Here is a 15,610-nt window from a genome sequence, read left to right on the forward strand (position 1 = left end):
CACACCCTCGATACAGTATACATCTTTAGGAGGTCAATTATGATGTTTCTCTCCAGATCAAACTGTGAACTACAAAGACCTGATGGCTTTGGTCCAGCTCACTCACCGGGCCGGTCCCAGTGTGCGCCTCATCGTCTGCAAACGGGTAAGAGCCTCGTGCACAATTCAATGTGGGACAGAAGAGGTTGATTTATCTGCTTTTCCATTTTAATCCAAGGGGGTATAAAGCAATAAACTACTTTTTAGAGCTTCTTTCCTTATTATATAATCAAAAACATACTTTGAATGGCCTGTTTGAGTCATTCATGTGTGTTTGAGGGTTCTACAGCAACTATTCAAGGTGCCAGGACGCTTGCACATACTGTACATTGTTCCTCCAATACCCCAGTGATCCTGCCGTGGCCCTATGTAACCTGGAAACTCTCTCCTTACTTTTCAGCATCAGACAAGTCCTAATCTTTAACACTTTTTGGAAACACACCCCTATAACTAGTGAGATGGTTCTGACTTTAAACATGCATCAAAGTCGGATAATGAATATATTGGTAGAAAGATGCTAAAGGAATGAGATTTGAAGCCTCAGAGCATCTTTTGTTGATGTAGAATTAAAATGATTTGTCTCTTTTAGGTGCACCAGCTGCTCCAATCCCACCAGGACGCTGCGTTTCTGATCGCCAGGCAGCAGTGTTGGCAGGACACTCTCATGCGCCTGTACCTGAAAGGAGACGGATCCCTGTCGTTCAAAAACGCCGACACCGTTAGCACTTGCAGCCTGGACTTGACCCGAAACGGCAGCGCGAGCACCAACCGCTTGGAGCTGCCTCTTGAACGGCGCACGCGGGTCGGGAGTAACGGCAGACTGGACGACGACCGGATCAGCATAGGCGACACGCGATCCGTCGATAGTTTAGAAAACGGGGACGTCATCTCCCTACTGGACACGCCTTCCTCATCCGCGTCCACCGAGCCGCAAATCCACACCAAGCCGTGGACGGTGGGGAAGTCGGGGGGGCTGACGCTGGACCTTTCCCACATTCAGGCTTACGAGACGGGGGAGAGCGGCACGCAGACGCCCGGGAGCATGCCCAGTACGCCTTCGCCCATCGAGACGTCCAAGCCTTTTCCTGGGAGCTCTATGGAACAAGCAAGTTCCTCCACAACTGAAGACAGCTTTCTCTTCAGTGACAATATTTCCCTAGGAGAGTCATTCAACAATTCAGAGGTAAGATAAAAGAATAACTGGGTTTTGTGTTTGCTGTCTAATCGTTGTTTTAAATCGCTTCCTTTGTCTCTCGGTTTTCGTTGTTTGTAGCGAGCAGAGGAGGAACTGTGCAGCATGCTCTTGGAGATCGTCTTGTGCGTGATGTGGAGAGGAGTGGAGGGCTCGGACGATGCTGCGTGGCTGGAGCGAGGACAGGTCTTCTCCGCTCTCACCAAACTGGGAACGGCCAACGAGCTGCTGCAGCCGGTCGACCAAATCAAACTCGGGTATTCGCTTTTCCTTCGATCCATGTTTTTAGAAAAGTATGTGTGACGCTGACCCTTTCCCTCGTAGGCTAATGGAGCGGATGTTGGAGTGGGCAGTGGGCGACAACCGCGAGGCGTCCGCCGCCACCCTCCCGCAGCACACGGAGAATGCGGTCCGGCTGCTCCACATGGTCCAGGACTTCCTTCAGGCCGAGGGGCTCATTAACCCGGCTCTTTGGACTGAGAAAGTCCTGGATGAGACGGTCACGCTCATGGACTCTCTCATGGTCTGGTACTCAGCCGGGACGCAGTGGTTTCAGCTCTCTCAAGTCGGGCTGAGGCTGCTGCTGGGATTCATGGCGCAAGAAGACACTGATGTGAGATTTAGACACTTGTTTTTCCTCATATGTTGTTTATTATGTAATTACTGACCTTTGCCTCCTTAGGTGTGCGCAATGGCCACCGCCAAACTCAACGGCATCCTCCAAACCAAGGAGGTCTCCAGTCAGGACGAGGCATGTTACCTTCTGGGCAAAGTGGAGGGCATTTTGAGACGGGCCATCCAGGAGCACACCGAAGAGACCTACTCCTTCCTGGTTCCTCTGCTGAGAACTCTTCTGTCTAAGGTGCACCGCCTGCTTTACATGGAGCTGCACCTGCCCCAGCTCCCGGACACCAACGGCAGCCCCTCGTTCTTCGAGGACTTCAGGCTCTACTGCAACTCCCCGGAATGGCGCGTCTACCTCGATAAATATGTGAGTTTTTAGGAAGAAGCTACATGACAGTAGTGCAAGGAAAGGGCCATTAGTGATGACAGTTACTTTGGGGAAACTATCTTCAGTGAAGGTTCTTGAGTCATCTTCTGTACTGGGTAGTTGAAGTGTGGAACGTTTCGCCTCTCATCCAAAAGGCTTCATCAGCGACACTTAAGTTTAAGCTCAGCCCGCAGACTAGATATAGACCTCTATTAACGGCTACTCTCACCTACGGGTAAACATCTTTGTAGTTATAAATTTTTGTAGTTATAAGTCCTAACGACCTACCTCGCAAACAGTGGTGAAATAAAAAGTACAAATTATAGGTTCTTTTACTTTACTTAAGTACATTTTATGATGAATACTTTTTACTTTTACTTCACTACATTTTAGAGCCTGTATCTGTACTTTCTATTCCAATACATTTTTAAATTGGGTTAAAAGTATTTTATTTTCAAAGTGACCTCTATGATGAACTGGTTTATTCCCAGTTTAGACTTGGTTTAGTGGTTTACTCCTTTAGACCTTTCTTAAGATCAGGTTTCGATCCTATTTTTGACATGAGTTAGTGTTTACTCATTTAGACCTGGTTTGATTGAAATGATTTTAAAGATCCTGCACATTGAAACTCTTAAATACTTTTACTTTTTACTTATAAAGTACATATTGCAATGCATACTTTTACACTTTTACTTAAGTAAAAATGTTATCAGATACTTTTAAGCAAGACTTAAGTAAGAATATTGAGTACTTCTTCCACCACTGCGCAGTCTGAACGGTCTTACTCTCAGCTGATCACTGTTAATTACCTGCCTATTGATCTGTCCTGGGCTGAGTTTCAGCCTCATTAGCATTAGCACGACAGAACTCTCCAGGGCTGGGGCGCAGGAGAGGTTACTGTACAGGATTTTGTTTCTTCACAAAAACTGCTTCTTTGACTCCTCTTTCAAACCAACATTTTTCTTTAGTCACAACCTAAACCTCTCAGTCTAGTTCCCCCAAACACTCCTTTGAGGACAGTGTGACTATAAAAGGACAAAACTAGCCTAATATGATGACTAAGGACACAAAAATGACAGATGAAGGTTATGAAACATACTTGTGGAGGGAGAAACTATAGGGTTAGCAGATTTTATACATAATAAGACTCCTTAGACACAAGATACTGTATGTTGTAGCAAAGGATGCAGTGAAAGTGTAGTTTGCCAATTGCAACTATTAAAATGGTAAATTCCGATTAATTGTTCTGCCCTTTTCTAAAAAAGAACTTAACCAAGATTCAAACTAGGTCTAAACCAGGACTTAATCATTGTCTGAATCCATGACTAAACCTGGGTTAAGCAAAGTTGGACTGACTTCTTTTGATTTGTCCACAGATAATCCCCTACATGAAGCAGTACGAAATAGAGACGTTTAGTCAAGGCCACGAAACCATGGCTCTCTACTGGAAGGAGTGCTACGAGACTTTTATGGTCAGTCTGCACAAAAGAGAGAGGGAGAGGGGCGAAAGCAAGATCCGATTCCAGGTAAGATACTCAAAATGTACCCTGAAGTGATTATCAAAGGAAACGGCGAGGTATCAGCTTGCTATTCCCGCATTAGGAGCAGTTTGTAGAGCCGTTTTCGCGCCGCAGTCGCCAAGAAAACCTCCGCTACAACTGTATGTTAAAGCTACAGCACAGCCAGAACAGCGCCACCATCAGGCAGTGGAAGGCAGCGCGGCGAGGCCTGGTCTGTGAGAGGGGACCGTGGGCACACAGGTATTTCTGAGTCCCCAAACACTTAAAATACATTGAAATCATGGTGAATCACATGGCCTTTGTTTTTGTTTTTGCAGGGAGCAGGATGAGATGCAATGGAGGGTGTCCAGTGCAGAAAACTTCTCTCGGATGAGGTTAAAGTTGATTAGGAACTACAATTTTGATCCACACAAAGAGGCCAGCGCTCTTCGAGACAATCTGGGTAAGGATTTCCAGATTCTAACAAATAATCTCTTTCAAAATGTGAGTATTTTCTCAGATATAATGAGCAAGTGAACAACAAAACTTCTTAACATAGAGCTCAACGTGTTTTGTCAGTGATTGCCAACCACGCTAATGCATCCCCTCACGCTTGTCACATAATGTTTCATACCTTTTCCAACTCCGCACCGTGCCCTGTCTCTCGTGTTGTGTTCAGGTGTCCATCAACAGCGCGTACATCACGAATCCATCCTCCTGGAGGCAGTGAAGCAAGTCAAAGTTAGCGATTTGGAAGATGATATTTTGGAGCTGCCCGAAGAGGATCCAGCGGCCGCCAACAACCAGTCAGTCAAAAATACAACAGTTTCTTAGACGACTGATGTGGAAATATGAATTTAATGAAGGCAAATGAGCTCAGACTTGTGCCCTTTCCTCTTCATTATGAAGCTATGTATGTGGTATACGCCTCCTGCTGGAGATGAGTGGAGCTGCATGTTACAAACTCCTACAAAGCGAAGATGTTGATAAACTCAATCTATAAAAGCTTGTGTCTTAAAAGAAATGTACCTTTTTCATAATTATTAAAGATAATGTATTTTTCCTACAGAGCTGAATTGGACGAGGCGAGTCAGAAGGAGAAGTTGGTGCTTTGGGAAGACTGTGAACTGGTCACTTTTGTCGATGTTGTTCCTGGTCGACTGGAGCTCACCACGCAACACATCTACTTCTATGACAGCAGTCAGGAAAAGGAAGAAGGTCAGGGGACTTTTTGTAAATATGATCGACATTTTCAACCTCTTAACTCCAGAGTGCATTTTCTCCAGATCAGCGGCACTCAAATCTTTTTCCTTGTGGTTTTGTCACTTTTTTGACATTTCTTATCATTGCTTTTTTGTCACTATGTTGTTACTTTTTCTGTTGCTCTTTTGTGGTGTTTTTTTGTGTGCACATTTTCTAATTTTTTCGTAGCTTTTTTCCATCACATTTTTGCCACTTTTCATCACTTTTTTTCACATTTTCTTTTTCACTTTTTTTTTGCCACTTTTTTGCCACAGTTTTTGTTTCTTTTTCAGCACATTTTTCTCACATTTGTGTCACTTTTTCGCCACATTTTTGTTTCTTTTTCGTCCCATTTTTGTCACTTTTTTTGTCACATTTTTGTCTTTTTTCGTCACATTTTCGTCACTTTTTCGCCATATTTTTGTTTCTTTTTCAGCACATTTTTGTCACATTTTTGTCACTTTGTCGCCACATTTTTGTCTTTTTTTCGTCCCATTTTTGTCTTTTTTTCGTCACATTTTTGTATTATTTTTTTTGTCACGTTTTTTTTTTTTCACTTTTCCAATAAAATTTTTTCACTTTTTCGGCACTTTTTTCAAGACGCTTTTTAAATTCGGGTAAAGCCAAACTGGAGAAGATGTGCTCGGTTAAAAGAGGTTTAAAAGTCATTTGAGCTTTACTTATGCTGTGACCTTGTGTTGTTTTGAAGGAGTGGGCCATGACTTCAAATGGCCGTTGTCTCAAATCCGGGAAGTGCATTTGCGCAGATACAACCTGCGTCGTTCTGCTTTGGAAATCTTCCTGATCGACCAGACAAACTACTTCCTCAACTTCAAAAAAGAGGTGAAAATACAGTCATTTGCCCGAGTCACTCCAGTAAATAGAATCATATACTGTTATTCGAGTAACTGTGACTGAATCTGCCTTTTGTTGACAGACGAGAAACAAGGTCTACAGCCGAATGTTGCTGCTAAGATCCCTCAGTCTCTACGGGACGAGATCTCCACAAGAGCTCCTCAAGGCGTCTGGGCTAACGCAGGTACAATGGCAATACAGCTGGAGCTTTGAGAGCGGTTGTATTTCTATTGTTTATTTGTTAAAGAGCAAAGTTTGTTTTCCTTATACTAGAAATGGGTGAACCGTGAAATCTCCAACTTCGACTACCTGATGCAGCTCAACACCATCGCAGGCAGGACATACAACGACCTCGCCCAGTACCCCGTCGTAAGTGCTTTATCTCGCCAGCACTTTTATTTTGAAAGTTTTAAATATTCAGCAGGATTCTGTCGATGTTTCTTGCAGTTTCCTTGGATTCTTGCCGACTACACGTCAGAGGAGCTGGATCTCTCTGACCCTCGAACTTTTAGGGATCTTTCGAAGCCAATCGCTGTTGTCAATGAGCGCAATGCAAAAGCCGTGAAGGAAAAGTAAGTGTTTTATGGATTTTATATGTGAGATATAATAGAAATAATCATTATTAAAACAATCATAGTTTTACAGCAACATATAACATCAATATTCTTTAATTTCTTATATGAAAGATGAGTTTGACAGTGTGACAAAAAGTGAACCTTTTGACCCCTGCCTTAACTAAATGCATTTTCTCCAGCTCAGCTTTACTCAAATCTAAATGCTTACAACCTATTGGCCAGTGTAGTGCCTCATTTGAAAGCTAAGACCTACAAAACTCATCACTCGTCACTTTTTTGACATTTTGTCGCCACTTTTCTATTTCTCTTTTGTGGTGTTTTTGTTGCTTCCTCATTTCCTCATTTTTTTGGTTATTCTTTGGTTGCTTCTTTGTTGCGTTTTCATCCTCGTTGTTGCTTTTTTGACATGCTTTGGTCACATTTTTTGTAGCTTGATTAGTTACATTACATAAAAAATCAATGCGACCAAAACCCAACCAAAAAGCACTCAAAACGTGACAAAAACAGGGCCAAAAAGTGACAAAAAAAAGCAAATTAAACCTGACAAATGTGGCAAAAAGTGACAAAAAAAGTTATTAAAATGTGATAAAAACTACTTACACTGAAGCTTAGATGAGTTTTGTAGGTCTTAGCTTTCAAATGAGGTGTTGCAGTGGCTATAGGCTGTAACTTGAGAAACTCTCCACTTGACAAGCTTTAAGATTTAATGCGAAACAGATGAGGTCAATGGTCTGAGGAAACTTGTGAACGATGACCGGGGCTCTTCAAGGACAGGGCAGAACATGAAGGACAAAGGAGAACTATAGAGACTTGCTTGTGGGACAGAAAAGTTTGTGAGAAGGCACAGAGGAGCGCCTTACAAATTCTCCTTAGCCTTTGAAAGCTTTCTGCTCGGAGGATAGTGTTTCTGTCTGTTCCTTTTCTAAAAACAGACATTTGTGTGAGGCCATCCTTGTCCAAAGGAATTAAATTCTTGCTGACTGTATTCCAGGCTGAGTTTGATGTTTGTGTCATTCAGGTACTTCCAGTAGTTGATCCTTAGATCCTGTTAAAATGAACAGGAGGTCATCGATGTATCTCACATAGAATTTAACGCAAGATCTGAATGGAGTCCCAATGAAAGCCGAGTGTAGTTGGGGGCGTAGGAAGCTCCCCTTTACTTGTTTGTAGAGATGATCCTGGAACAAGAAAATATTATTGAGGGTCCAAAGTCTGTGGGCGGTGTCATGGGGTCGTCTCTTCTTTTGAAAGAAATGTGTTCGGGCCTCCAGACCTTCTTGGTGAATGATATTAGTGTAGAGGACACAGCTGTCCCACAAGCAAGTCTCTATAGTTCTGCTTTTTCATTCAAGCTTTAGAATTTATTTAAAGCTGGAGACAATGTGCTCGGTTCAGGTGAGGTTAAAGCCATTCCAATCGCCTTGTTTCGTAAAGTAATTCATCTTGCCAGTCGTAGAGTGGCTGGTTGGGTGGTTTCCTTTGAAGACGTTACTTTGTTCCAACCCTACCCTGCTTTAAAATGTTAATTCATTGTCTAGGTATGAAAGTTTCGAAGACCCGACGGGCACCATCGACCGTTTCCATTACGGGACGCACTACTCGAACGCTGCCGGAGTCATGCACTACTTAATCCGAGTGGAGCCCTTCACTTCCCTGCACATACAGCTCCAGAGCGGACGGTGAGAGGACCATCAAACTAAAATGGAAAAACCTTTGCTGTGATGATATTGTGATTCGGTAATATTTGTTTTCTTGCTGTAGGTTCGACTGCGCAGACCGACAGTTTCACTCCATCCCGGGAACGTGGCAAACTCTTATGGACAACCCCAACGACGTCAAGGAGCTCATCCCGGAGTTTTTCTACTTCTCTGAGTTCCTCGAAAACAAAAACGGTAAGAAAAATGTTCATTGTCCTTTTTTTTGTCACCCGGTAATCCTCATTTCTTGTCCTCTTTGTGATGAATATCGCTAGGTTTTGATCTGGGTCGGCTGCAAATCTCCAAAGAGAGGGTGAACGATGTGATTTTGCCGAAATGGGCCAAGTCTCCGGAGGATTTTATCTACAAGCATCGCAAAGCCCTGGTGAGACGTCGACCTTCTCTTTCTCAGCATTCGTTTGCGCTTCAGACATTAACACAGTGTCGTTATGGTTTTGCAGGAGTCTGAGTATGTGTCGGCCCATCTTCACGAATGGATCGATTTGATCTTTGGATACAAGCAGAGGGGCCCAGCGGCTGTGGAAGCGCTCAACGTCTTCTACTACTGCACCTATGAGGGTAATTCATGTTATAGCATTTCATAAGGGGACATTTGAACTTCACACAACACACAGACCTACAAAACTCACCACATCCTTTTTGTCGCCATTTTTTATGCTTTTTTGTTGCTTTTCCATCACTCTTTATTCATGCTTTCTGTCTCTTTTTTTTTCATCGTTTTTTCATCGTCTTTTTTGTGTTTTCATTGCCTTGTTTCTGTGCTTTTTTGGAAGCTTTTCTGTTGTGTTTTTGTCACTTTTTTGTGGCTTTTTCATCGCTCTTTAGTCATGCTTTTTGCCACTTTTTTATTGTGTTATTGTTGCTTTTCTGAGCTGAAACAACCAGGTAGCTTCCTTTAAAGGGGCTAGATGCAAGTCGGCCATTTTATACTCACTACTGCCACCTCACGTCATAAGTGTAACTGCACCCTCTATATTAAGCTTGTGCAAAATACATAATTTTAACATTTTTAAACTCCCTGTAGTCCCTTTAATGCTGTCTCTGGACTAACATGCATCAAAACTTGGTCTCTAAAGATATATTATATTTTGAGTACTTGCTACTTACTACTTTTATATTTTTGATACCAGTCGTACCTAAACTTTTTTTCGATGCCACACTGGTATCCATCCCTATCAGTGGGTTGCGAGCCTTTTCTTTTGAAAAAAGTATTGCAGGACTACCTGAGAAAATAACTTTTTATTATGATTTCAGCTTTCGATACTTATTACCTTATTTTCCGGAGTAAAAATCGATGCGGAGTACAAGTCGCAACTACCTGCTCCGTTGTCAAGCCTCTCCCGGCAGCACATACATTATAAAGACTAACTTGTTTACGTTTGTAGGAGCCGTGGATCTTGACGCCATCACAGACGAGAAAGAGCGAAAGGCTGTGGAAGGAATGATCAGCAACTTTGGACAGACGCCGTGCCAATTACTCAAAGTAAGCTGCCAATCGTTAAACTCAGAATGACTAACTCGTGATTGCAACACTGGGTTTGACCTTTTCCGAAATGGTTGTTTTTTTAGGAGCCCCATCCTGTGCGTCTCTCTCAGGAGGAAGTAGAGAAGAGGAAAGCCCAGCTGGACTCGAGTCCCGTCAACATGTTCGAACAGATCTGTGACCTCAAGTCTTTCTTTGTTGAGGTTAGAGACTTTTAATACAATTATTTAACCTCTTAACCTCCACCTGAACAGAGCAGATACACTCCAGTTTGGCTTTACCCAAATCTCAAAGTTCTTGGAAAAACAAGCGTCTAAATAGCAACAAAAACGGGATATAAATGATGAAAAAGCAACAAAAATGCGACAAAAAAGTGACAAAAATGCAACAAAAAATTTACGAATAATGTGACGAAAAAGTGACAAAAATGCAACAAAAAATTTACAAAAATGTGATGAAAAAGTGACAAAAATGCAATAAAAAATTAAGCAAAAAAGTGACAAAAATTAAGCAAAAAAGTGACAAAAATTAAGGAAAAAAGTGACAAAAATTATGCAAAAAATGTACAAAAATGCATAAAATAATGGACAAAAAAGTGATAAAAATGCGATGGAAAAAGAGCCTTTTAAAAAGCGCAACAACGTGGAAAAAGATCAGTTTTGATCAGTTTTGTAGGTCTTTGTAGCTTTCAAATGAGGTGTTACACTGGCCTATAGACTCCAGTCAAGAAGCTTTTAGGTTTGGGTGAAGCTGAACTGGAGAGAATGTGCTCAGAGGTTAAGTAGTAATTTTCCCAGCTTGTTTTTTTATGTGTTGTTTAATCATTCGTTTCAGGGCATCAGTGATAACGTTCCCCTCATAAAAGTCGTGGTGCCTAAAAACCAGTCCCACTCTTTCATCACACAAGGCAGTCCAGACACAATGGTAAGCCAATAGAACCAATACTTACACTTAGTTTGTCTCTGTTATAAAGCGACAGAAACATGTTATGTCACTGTGTTATTTCAGGTCGCTGTGAGTCAGAATTGTATGTTTGGGACACACGGCTGGCTTCCCTACAACAAGAACATCTCCAACTACTTCACTTTTATCAAGGATCCCACAGTGTCCAACTCAAAGTAAGGCGCTTACAGCTAATAGGTCTCCAAAACTGATTATAAGGTTTTTTCTGGTGTTGTTGCCGTGTTTTTGTTACATTTTTTAAATGAAAGAAAGTCAAATGTCTAGACAGATGACGTGTTTGGCTATATTGCTATTATAATTTTTGTGCATCTCTTCCCATAAATCACTCCGCGGTTTATGAATCTTCTAATTCCTCTCCTAAACAGGACGCAGCGTTTCCTGTCCGGCCCGTTCGCCCCCGGAGTGGAGGTGTCGGCCGCGCTCTTCGTCGTCTCGCATGACGGTAAACTGCTGTTCAGCGGAGGCCACTGGGACAACAGCGTCCGGGTCACGTCACTCGTCAAGGCCAAAACTGTGGGGCAGCACATCCGCCACATGGGTGAGGAGTCTGGACAGCCTAATAAATGTGTTATTATAGGATCACTTCATAATAACACAGATTGAAATGGCATTGTATATGGGCAAACTGTCTTTAAACTGGGTTAAGGTTAATCATATCATCATGAACTAAAGTAGGATGACAGGTGTTTGTCACCATGTTATTATACTTTCAGGTACCAGGATATTACACATCTCACATTTTATAGAGAAGTGTTTGTGTCAATCTTTCACCTATTGGTCTCTGCTGTGCATTTTGACTCATAAACTACTTATCAGACACTTTGGCCCACCATATGAGTTATATAGGGTAGTTATATGGGTACAGTCAGTGTTGGGGAGAAAACTTTAAATAATATAATAATTCGTAACTCTTGTAAACTTTGTGTCATTTCATTGAAAAGAAGCTTTGTAGCATTGTAGAAGCTATTGAAGAGTAGTATCCATAAATCTTAGTATGGATTTCAAAATGAAGGCTCAGACTTAAAAAATAAAGGTTGCAGTAAGTTGCTGGTATAATAATTAACAATTGGTGCCAATTTAGTCCCAATCCAGTAATAATTCTAGAAGCTATTAAAGAGTAATATCCATACATTTTCATATATTGATATACATTTCAAAATAAATGTCCTGACCTGAAAAATAAAGGATGTAGAAAGTTGCTAATATGACAATTGATAACTGGTGCCAATTTAGTGTCGCTACATTAATCGATACAGTGCTATTGAAGAGCAATATCCATAAATTGTTATATTTCAGTATGGATTTCAACATTAAGGTCCAGATCTGCCACTACAGTAAAAACTGTAGAAGGTATTGAAGATTATCCATAAATTGTCATATTTCTGCATACATTTCAAAATAAAAGTCCAGACCTCAAAAGTAAAGGGTGTAGAAAGAGACTCCTCATCCTGGAGAAAGGTGCAGTTGCAGCTCAGGGAGGGGGGCAGGGACGGCCGTGATTTCTGTACCTGCTGTCGACACTTACATTTTTTTTATACCAGTAGTACCTAAACTTTTTACCTGTACCCAAATTGTTTCAGATCTGATTTTGACATGTCTTTGCGCTCTTCCTTCCCCAGACATCGTCACGTGCCTCTCGACAGACCACTGTGGAATCCATCTCATCTCAGGATCTCGAGACACTACCTGCATGGTGTGGCAGGTGCTGCAGCAGGTACAAACCCGTCGTTCCAGTTTTTCTTTTTATCAAACATACTCACCATTCACTTCCTGCAGAGTATTAAACTAAACTGTGTTAACTTCAAATACCTTCAGCTTGTTTGTTTTTCCTTCTCAGGGAGGCGCTCCTGTGGGTCTCAATCCCAAACCAGTGCAGGTGTTGTACGGTCACACCGACGAAGTGGTCAGTGTCAACATCAGCACAGAGCTCGATATGGCCGTGTCAGGATCACGGGTAAACCTCGACAAAAGTGTTCATATATGAATGGAAATGTTAAGATAAAAGATAGAGAATCTCAAGACTGTGCTGTTTTTCCAGGATGGGACTGTAATAATCCACACAGTCCGTAGGGGGCAGTACATGAGGTGCCTGCGCCCGCCCTGTGACAGCTCTCTGCCCATGTCCATCCTCCACCTCGCCGTGTCCTGGGACGGCCACCTGCTGGTCCACAGCTGCGTCGAGGGAAAAGCGTCCCTCAAGGTGCAGTTGAACATCTTAGGTCCTTTCTGTTTGGAATCGCTGACAGTAACTCGCTGATGCTTTTGTCTTTAGGATAAGAACGCCCTGCATCTGTACTCTGTGAACGGGAAGCACCTGTGCACTGAGCCACTGAAGGAGCAGGTGACCGACATGTGCGTGTCCGGGGAGTTTGTGGTGATCGGCAGCGAGCAGGGACTCCTCTCCATCAGGGACTTGTACAGGTAACACAGCTCACTGATTAAAGTCGTATTTTACACTCAATTTACACTCAATTAGCTGTTTAGTAAGAAGTCAGCTGTTCTCACATGTATTTAAAGTGCATACGACAGATTTTAATGCTTTTGATAGATATTACAAGTAAATAATTATCATTTTAAATCAGGGAAGTAGCAATTTTTAATGTTGGGTAGAAAAGTTATTTTTATTTGGACTTTTAAGCTGTTGACAGGAAGTGACATAGATAGAGGTAAAGTTCCAGAGCAGTTTGAGTCATTTCCCATTGACATAGACGTAATCGCACATATATGGTCATGTTTGAAAACAATTAAAGGGGAAAACCATTTCGAGAAAAATCTAAACTTTCCCTTATTATTCAAAAACGACTTTAACAAATGCTGAATTATGAATATAGTTTTCTACTAAATAAAGATGCAAAGACATGGGGAAGAGCAAAGTGGTTCATCAGCCCATAACTACATAAAAAACGGAGAATGCTAACATGATGCTTCTACTGAACAATCTACTGTGAATAAACATCCACATGGAGCCGATTTAGATTTTACTTTATGTGTGTGTGATAAATAAGTTTGTATTTCACCAGAAAATGGCTAAAAATGGCCCAAGGTTTCTATGTTCCCCCTTGGCGAAGCCACTCGCCCCATCTATGACATGATACCATCTGTATCTATAACATGGTTGGCACGGCAACAGTTTAAAATTGTTGTCAGTGTCTGATAAGGAAGTGAAACTATAAACATCACAAAAATGGTCAAACTGAAGAAAACTGTACAATCTTAAATATGATAGTGTTTATTATGTTTTAGCAAAAAATGTGTCTAATGTGTCATATGCAACTTTAAAATGTAGATGTGTTATCTGCATCATCAGTTCTTGCCAAGTTTCAATAATAGCAGAGTCTTGATGCCTAAATACTTTTAGAAAACCTTGAGTAATATAGTTATATGTCTGAAACAAGTCAAGCAGGCAATGTTTGGTCTTTTCGTTTCAGTTTAACAAGTTATTTTGTTTTGTTTACCAGGATGTAACCACCAGAGGGAGCTACAATCCTAACTGTTTACCTTATTAGATTTAAAAGACATAATCAAGGACTTACTGATGGCTTTAAATCATAGATCATTTGTATGATTTCATTCCTAGGGGGTGAGAATGATTGGTTGTCATTTTAAACAGTTAAAGGTCTCTGTTTTGACTATGAGGTAAAATGTCCACGTTATTTCGTCCCATAACACCTGTCGCCCCTTCAGCCTGTCTCTCTGTCTGGAACCCATGGCCATGCGAGTCCCGGTTCGCTGCGTCTCCGTGACCAAGGAGCAGAGCCACATCCTGGTGGGTCTTCAGGACGGGAAGCTGATCATCGTCGGCGTGGGGCGTCCCGCGGAGGTAAAGAGCTCCCTAAGGAACTACATCGCCCAAAGCCTGGAGGGGTCTCCGCTCATGTCCTCTCCTCTGCTGGCCCCGCTGCGAGCCCGGTCCCCCACTCGGCTCATCCACCAACGGGACCAGCTGGTCTTCAGTCCGACTTCAGTCCGTCATAATCCGTGATTTCCAGAAGAACCTACCACCCATTTAAATTTTAAATTTTGGCCTCAACAAACAGTGCAGTGCAATAGTTTTTGTGAGGTAGGAAGGAACATTACTTTACCGGGAGAAGCTCTGAGTAAAGCCGCTGCTCCTTTTTTGGGGTTTGGGGTCTGGTTTTGGGCATTATATCTTTACCTTTGCTCTTTTACCTACAACTATTGCACTGTACTGTATCTCAAATTCCTCCTGTCCTACTCAGGGATGGTTGTCATTTTTTATTTTTACCTAAACACGAAAAACATCTGCCGATTCCATCCGTATCTTAAGCTAAAAACACCACTACTACAAACTCCAGCTGTGATTACAAATGAATTATACCTCATTTTGTTTCTTAAAACACTGGTAACTGTGCCATATTTATTACCAATGATGTGCTGTGAACTCCAAAATCATGCTGTTTGATCTGATTTGTCCCGTGAAGGACCGAAGACTGAAACGCAAATGTAAGCCATAACACTAGTGTAGCTGTATCTCTCAATGCAAAGTCTATATACTGTATGTGCCAAGTATATAGTTAGAATAGTGTGGTAATCGTGAGGAAAAACTGTGTATAAAGCCTATAATCTATATTTGCACCTCATTCCACAAAAATAAACCAGTGCATTTTTATTTGGGATCACTATTTTGAATGACATTTACCCAATTTCTTTTGTTTAGCCCTTTGTTTACAGCAGTGATTCTCAAACAGTGATGTCTTGTTGATCATTTGGTTGACTTGGATAAGTTACCGTATTTTCCGGACTATAAGTCGCACCAGAAAAAAAATGCATAATGATGAAAAAGACATATATAAGTTGCCATTGACAAGCCTATTTCGGCAGCACGTTGTTCATAGATACATAGATGATACTTTATTGATCTCACAGATGGAGAAATTACATTTGATGAGAGAGCATCCGGCAGCAGCACCCATTCAGTGCGCACCACTCTTTTTATATACCTTATTGTCCAGTGTGGAAATTTGTTCTCTGCACATGCTCCCATTTGCGAACTCAGCCCTCTAGCTTTTAGCCTGCAGTTAGCTTTTTAATG

General features: G+C 41.8%; 1 protein-coding gene across 1 annotated transcript in view; it reads left to right on the plus strand.

Annotated features, from left to right (window-relative positions):
- Window positions 1-15,610, plus strand: part of nbeal1 (neurobeachin-like 1) — a 47,800-nt gene that overhangs the window by 30,982 nt on the left and 1,208 nt on the right. The window contains exons 27-54 of the mRNA XM_079582090.1: window positions 57-145; window positions 629-1,222; window positions 1,313-1,488; window positions 1,556-1,844; window positions 1,914-2,222; window positions 3,599-3,748; window positions 3,825-3,982; window positions 4,060-4,184; window positions 4,401-4,527; window positions 4,791-4,939; window positions 5,673-5,806; window positions 5,901-6,002; window positions 6,092-6,187; window positions 6,266-6,390; window positions 7,932-8,072; window positions 8,155-8,285; window positions 8,366-8,475; window positions 8,552-8,669; window positions 9,497-9,594; window positions 9,681-9,797; window positions 10,429-10,518; window positions 10,603-10,712; window positions 10,923-11,095; window positions 12,177-12,271; window positions 12,395-12,511; window positions 12,596-12,757; window positions 12,830-12,978; window positions 14,242-14,377. Coding sequence (XP_079438216.1) covers window positions 57-145; window positions 629-1,222; window positions 1,313-1,488; window positions 1,556-1,844; window positions 1,914-2,222; window positions 3,599-3,748; window positions 3,825-3,982; window positions 4,060-4,184; window positions 4,401-4,527; window positions 4,791-4,939; window positions 5,673-5,806; window positions 5,901-6,002; window positions 6,092-6,187; window positions 6,266-6,390; window positions 7,932-8,072; window positions 8,155-8,285; window positions 8,366-8,475; window positions 8,552-8,669; window positions 9,497-9,594; window positions 9,681-9,797; window positions 10,429-10,518; window positions 10,603-10,712; window positions 10,923-11,095; window positions 12,177-12,271; window positions 12,395-12,511; window positions 12,596-12,757; window positions 12,830-12,978; window positions 14,242-14,377 — 4,370 coding nt within the window. The remainder of the gene's footprint in view (window positions 1-56; window positions 146-628; window positions 1,223-1,312; window positions 1,489-1,555; window positions 1,845-1,913; window positions 2,223-3,598; window positions 3,749-3,824; window positions 3,983-4,059; window positions 4,185-4,400; window positions 4,528-4,790; window positions 4,940-5,672; window positions 5,807-5,900; window positions 6,003-6,091; window positions 6,188-6,265; window positions 6,391-7,931; window positions 8,073-8,154; window positions 8,286-8,365; window positions 8,476-8,551; window positions 8,670-9,496; window positions 9,595-9,680; window positions 9,798-10,428; window positions 10,519-10,602; window positions 10,713-10,922; window positions 11,096-12,176; window positions 12,272-12,394; window positions 12,512-12,595; window positions 12,758-12,829; window positions 12,979-14,241; window positions 14,378-15,610) is intronic.

Source organism: Gobius niger (genome assembly GCF_951799975.1).
Source record: "Gobius niger genome assembly, chromosome: 23".
In the NCBI taxonomy this organism is placed as follows: Eukaryota; Metazoa; Chordata; class Actinopteri; order Gobiiformes; family Gobiidae; genus Gobius; species Gobius niger.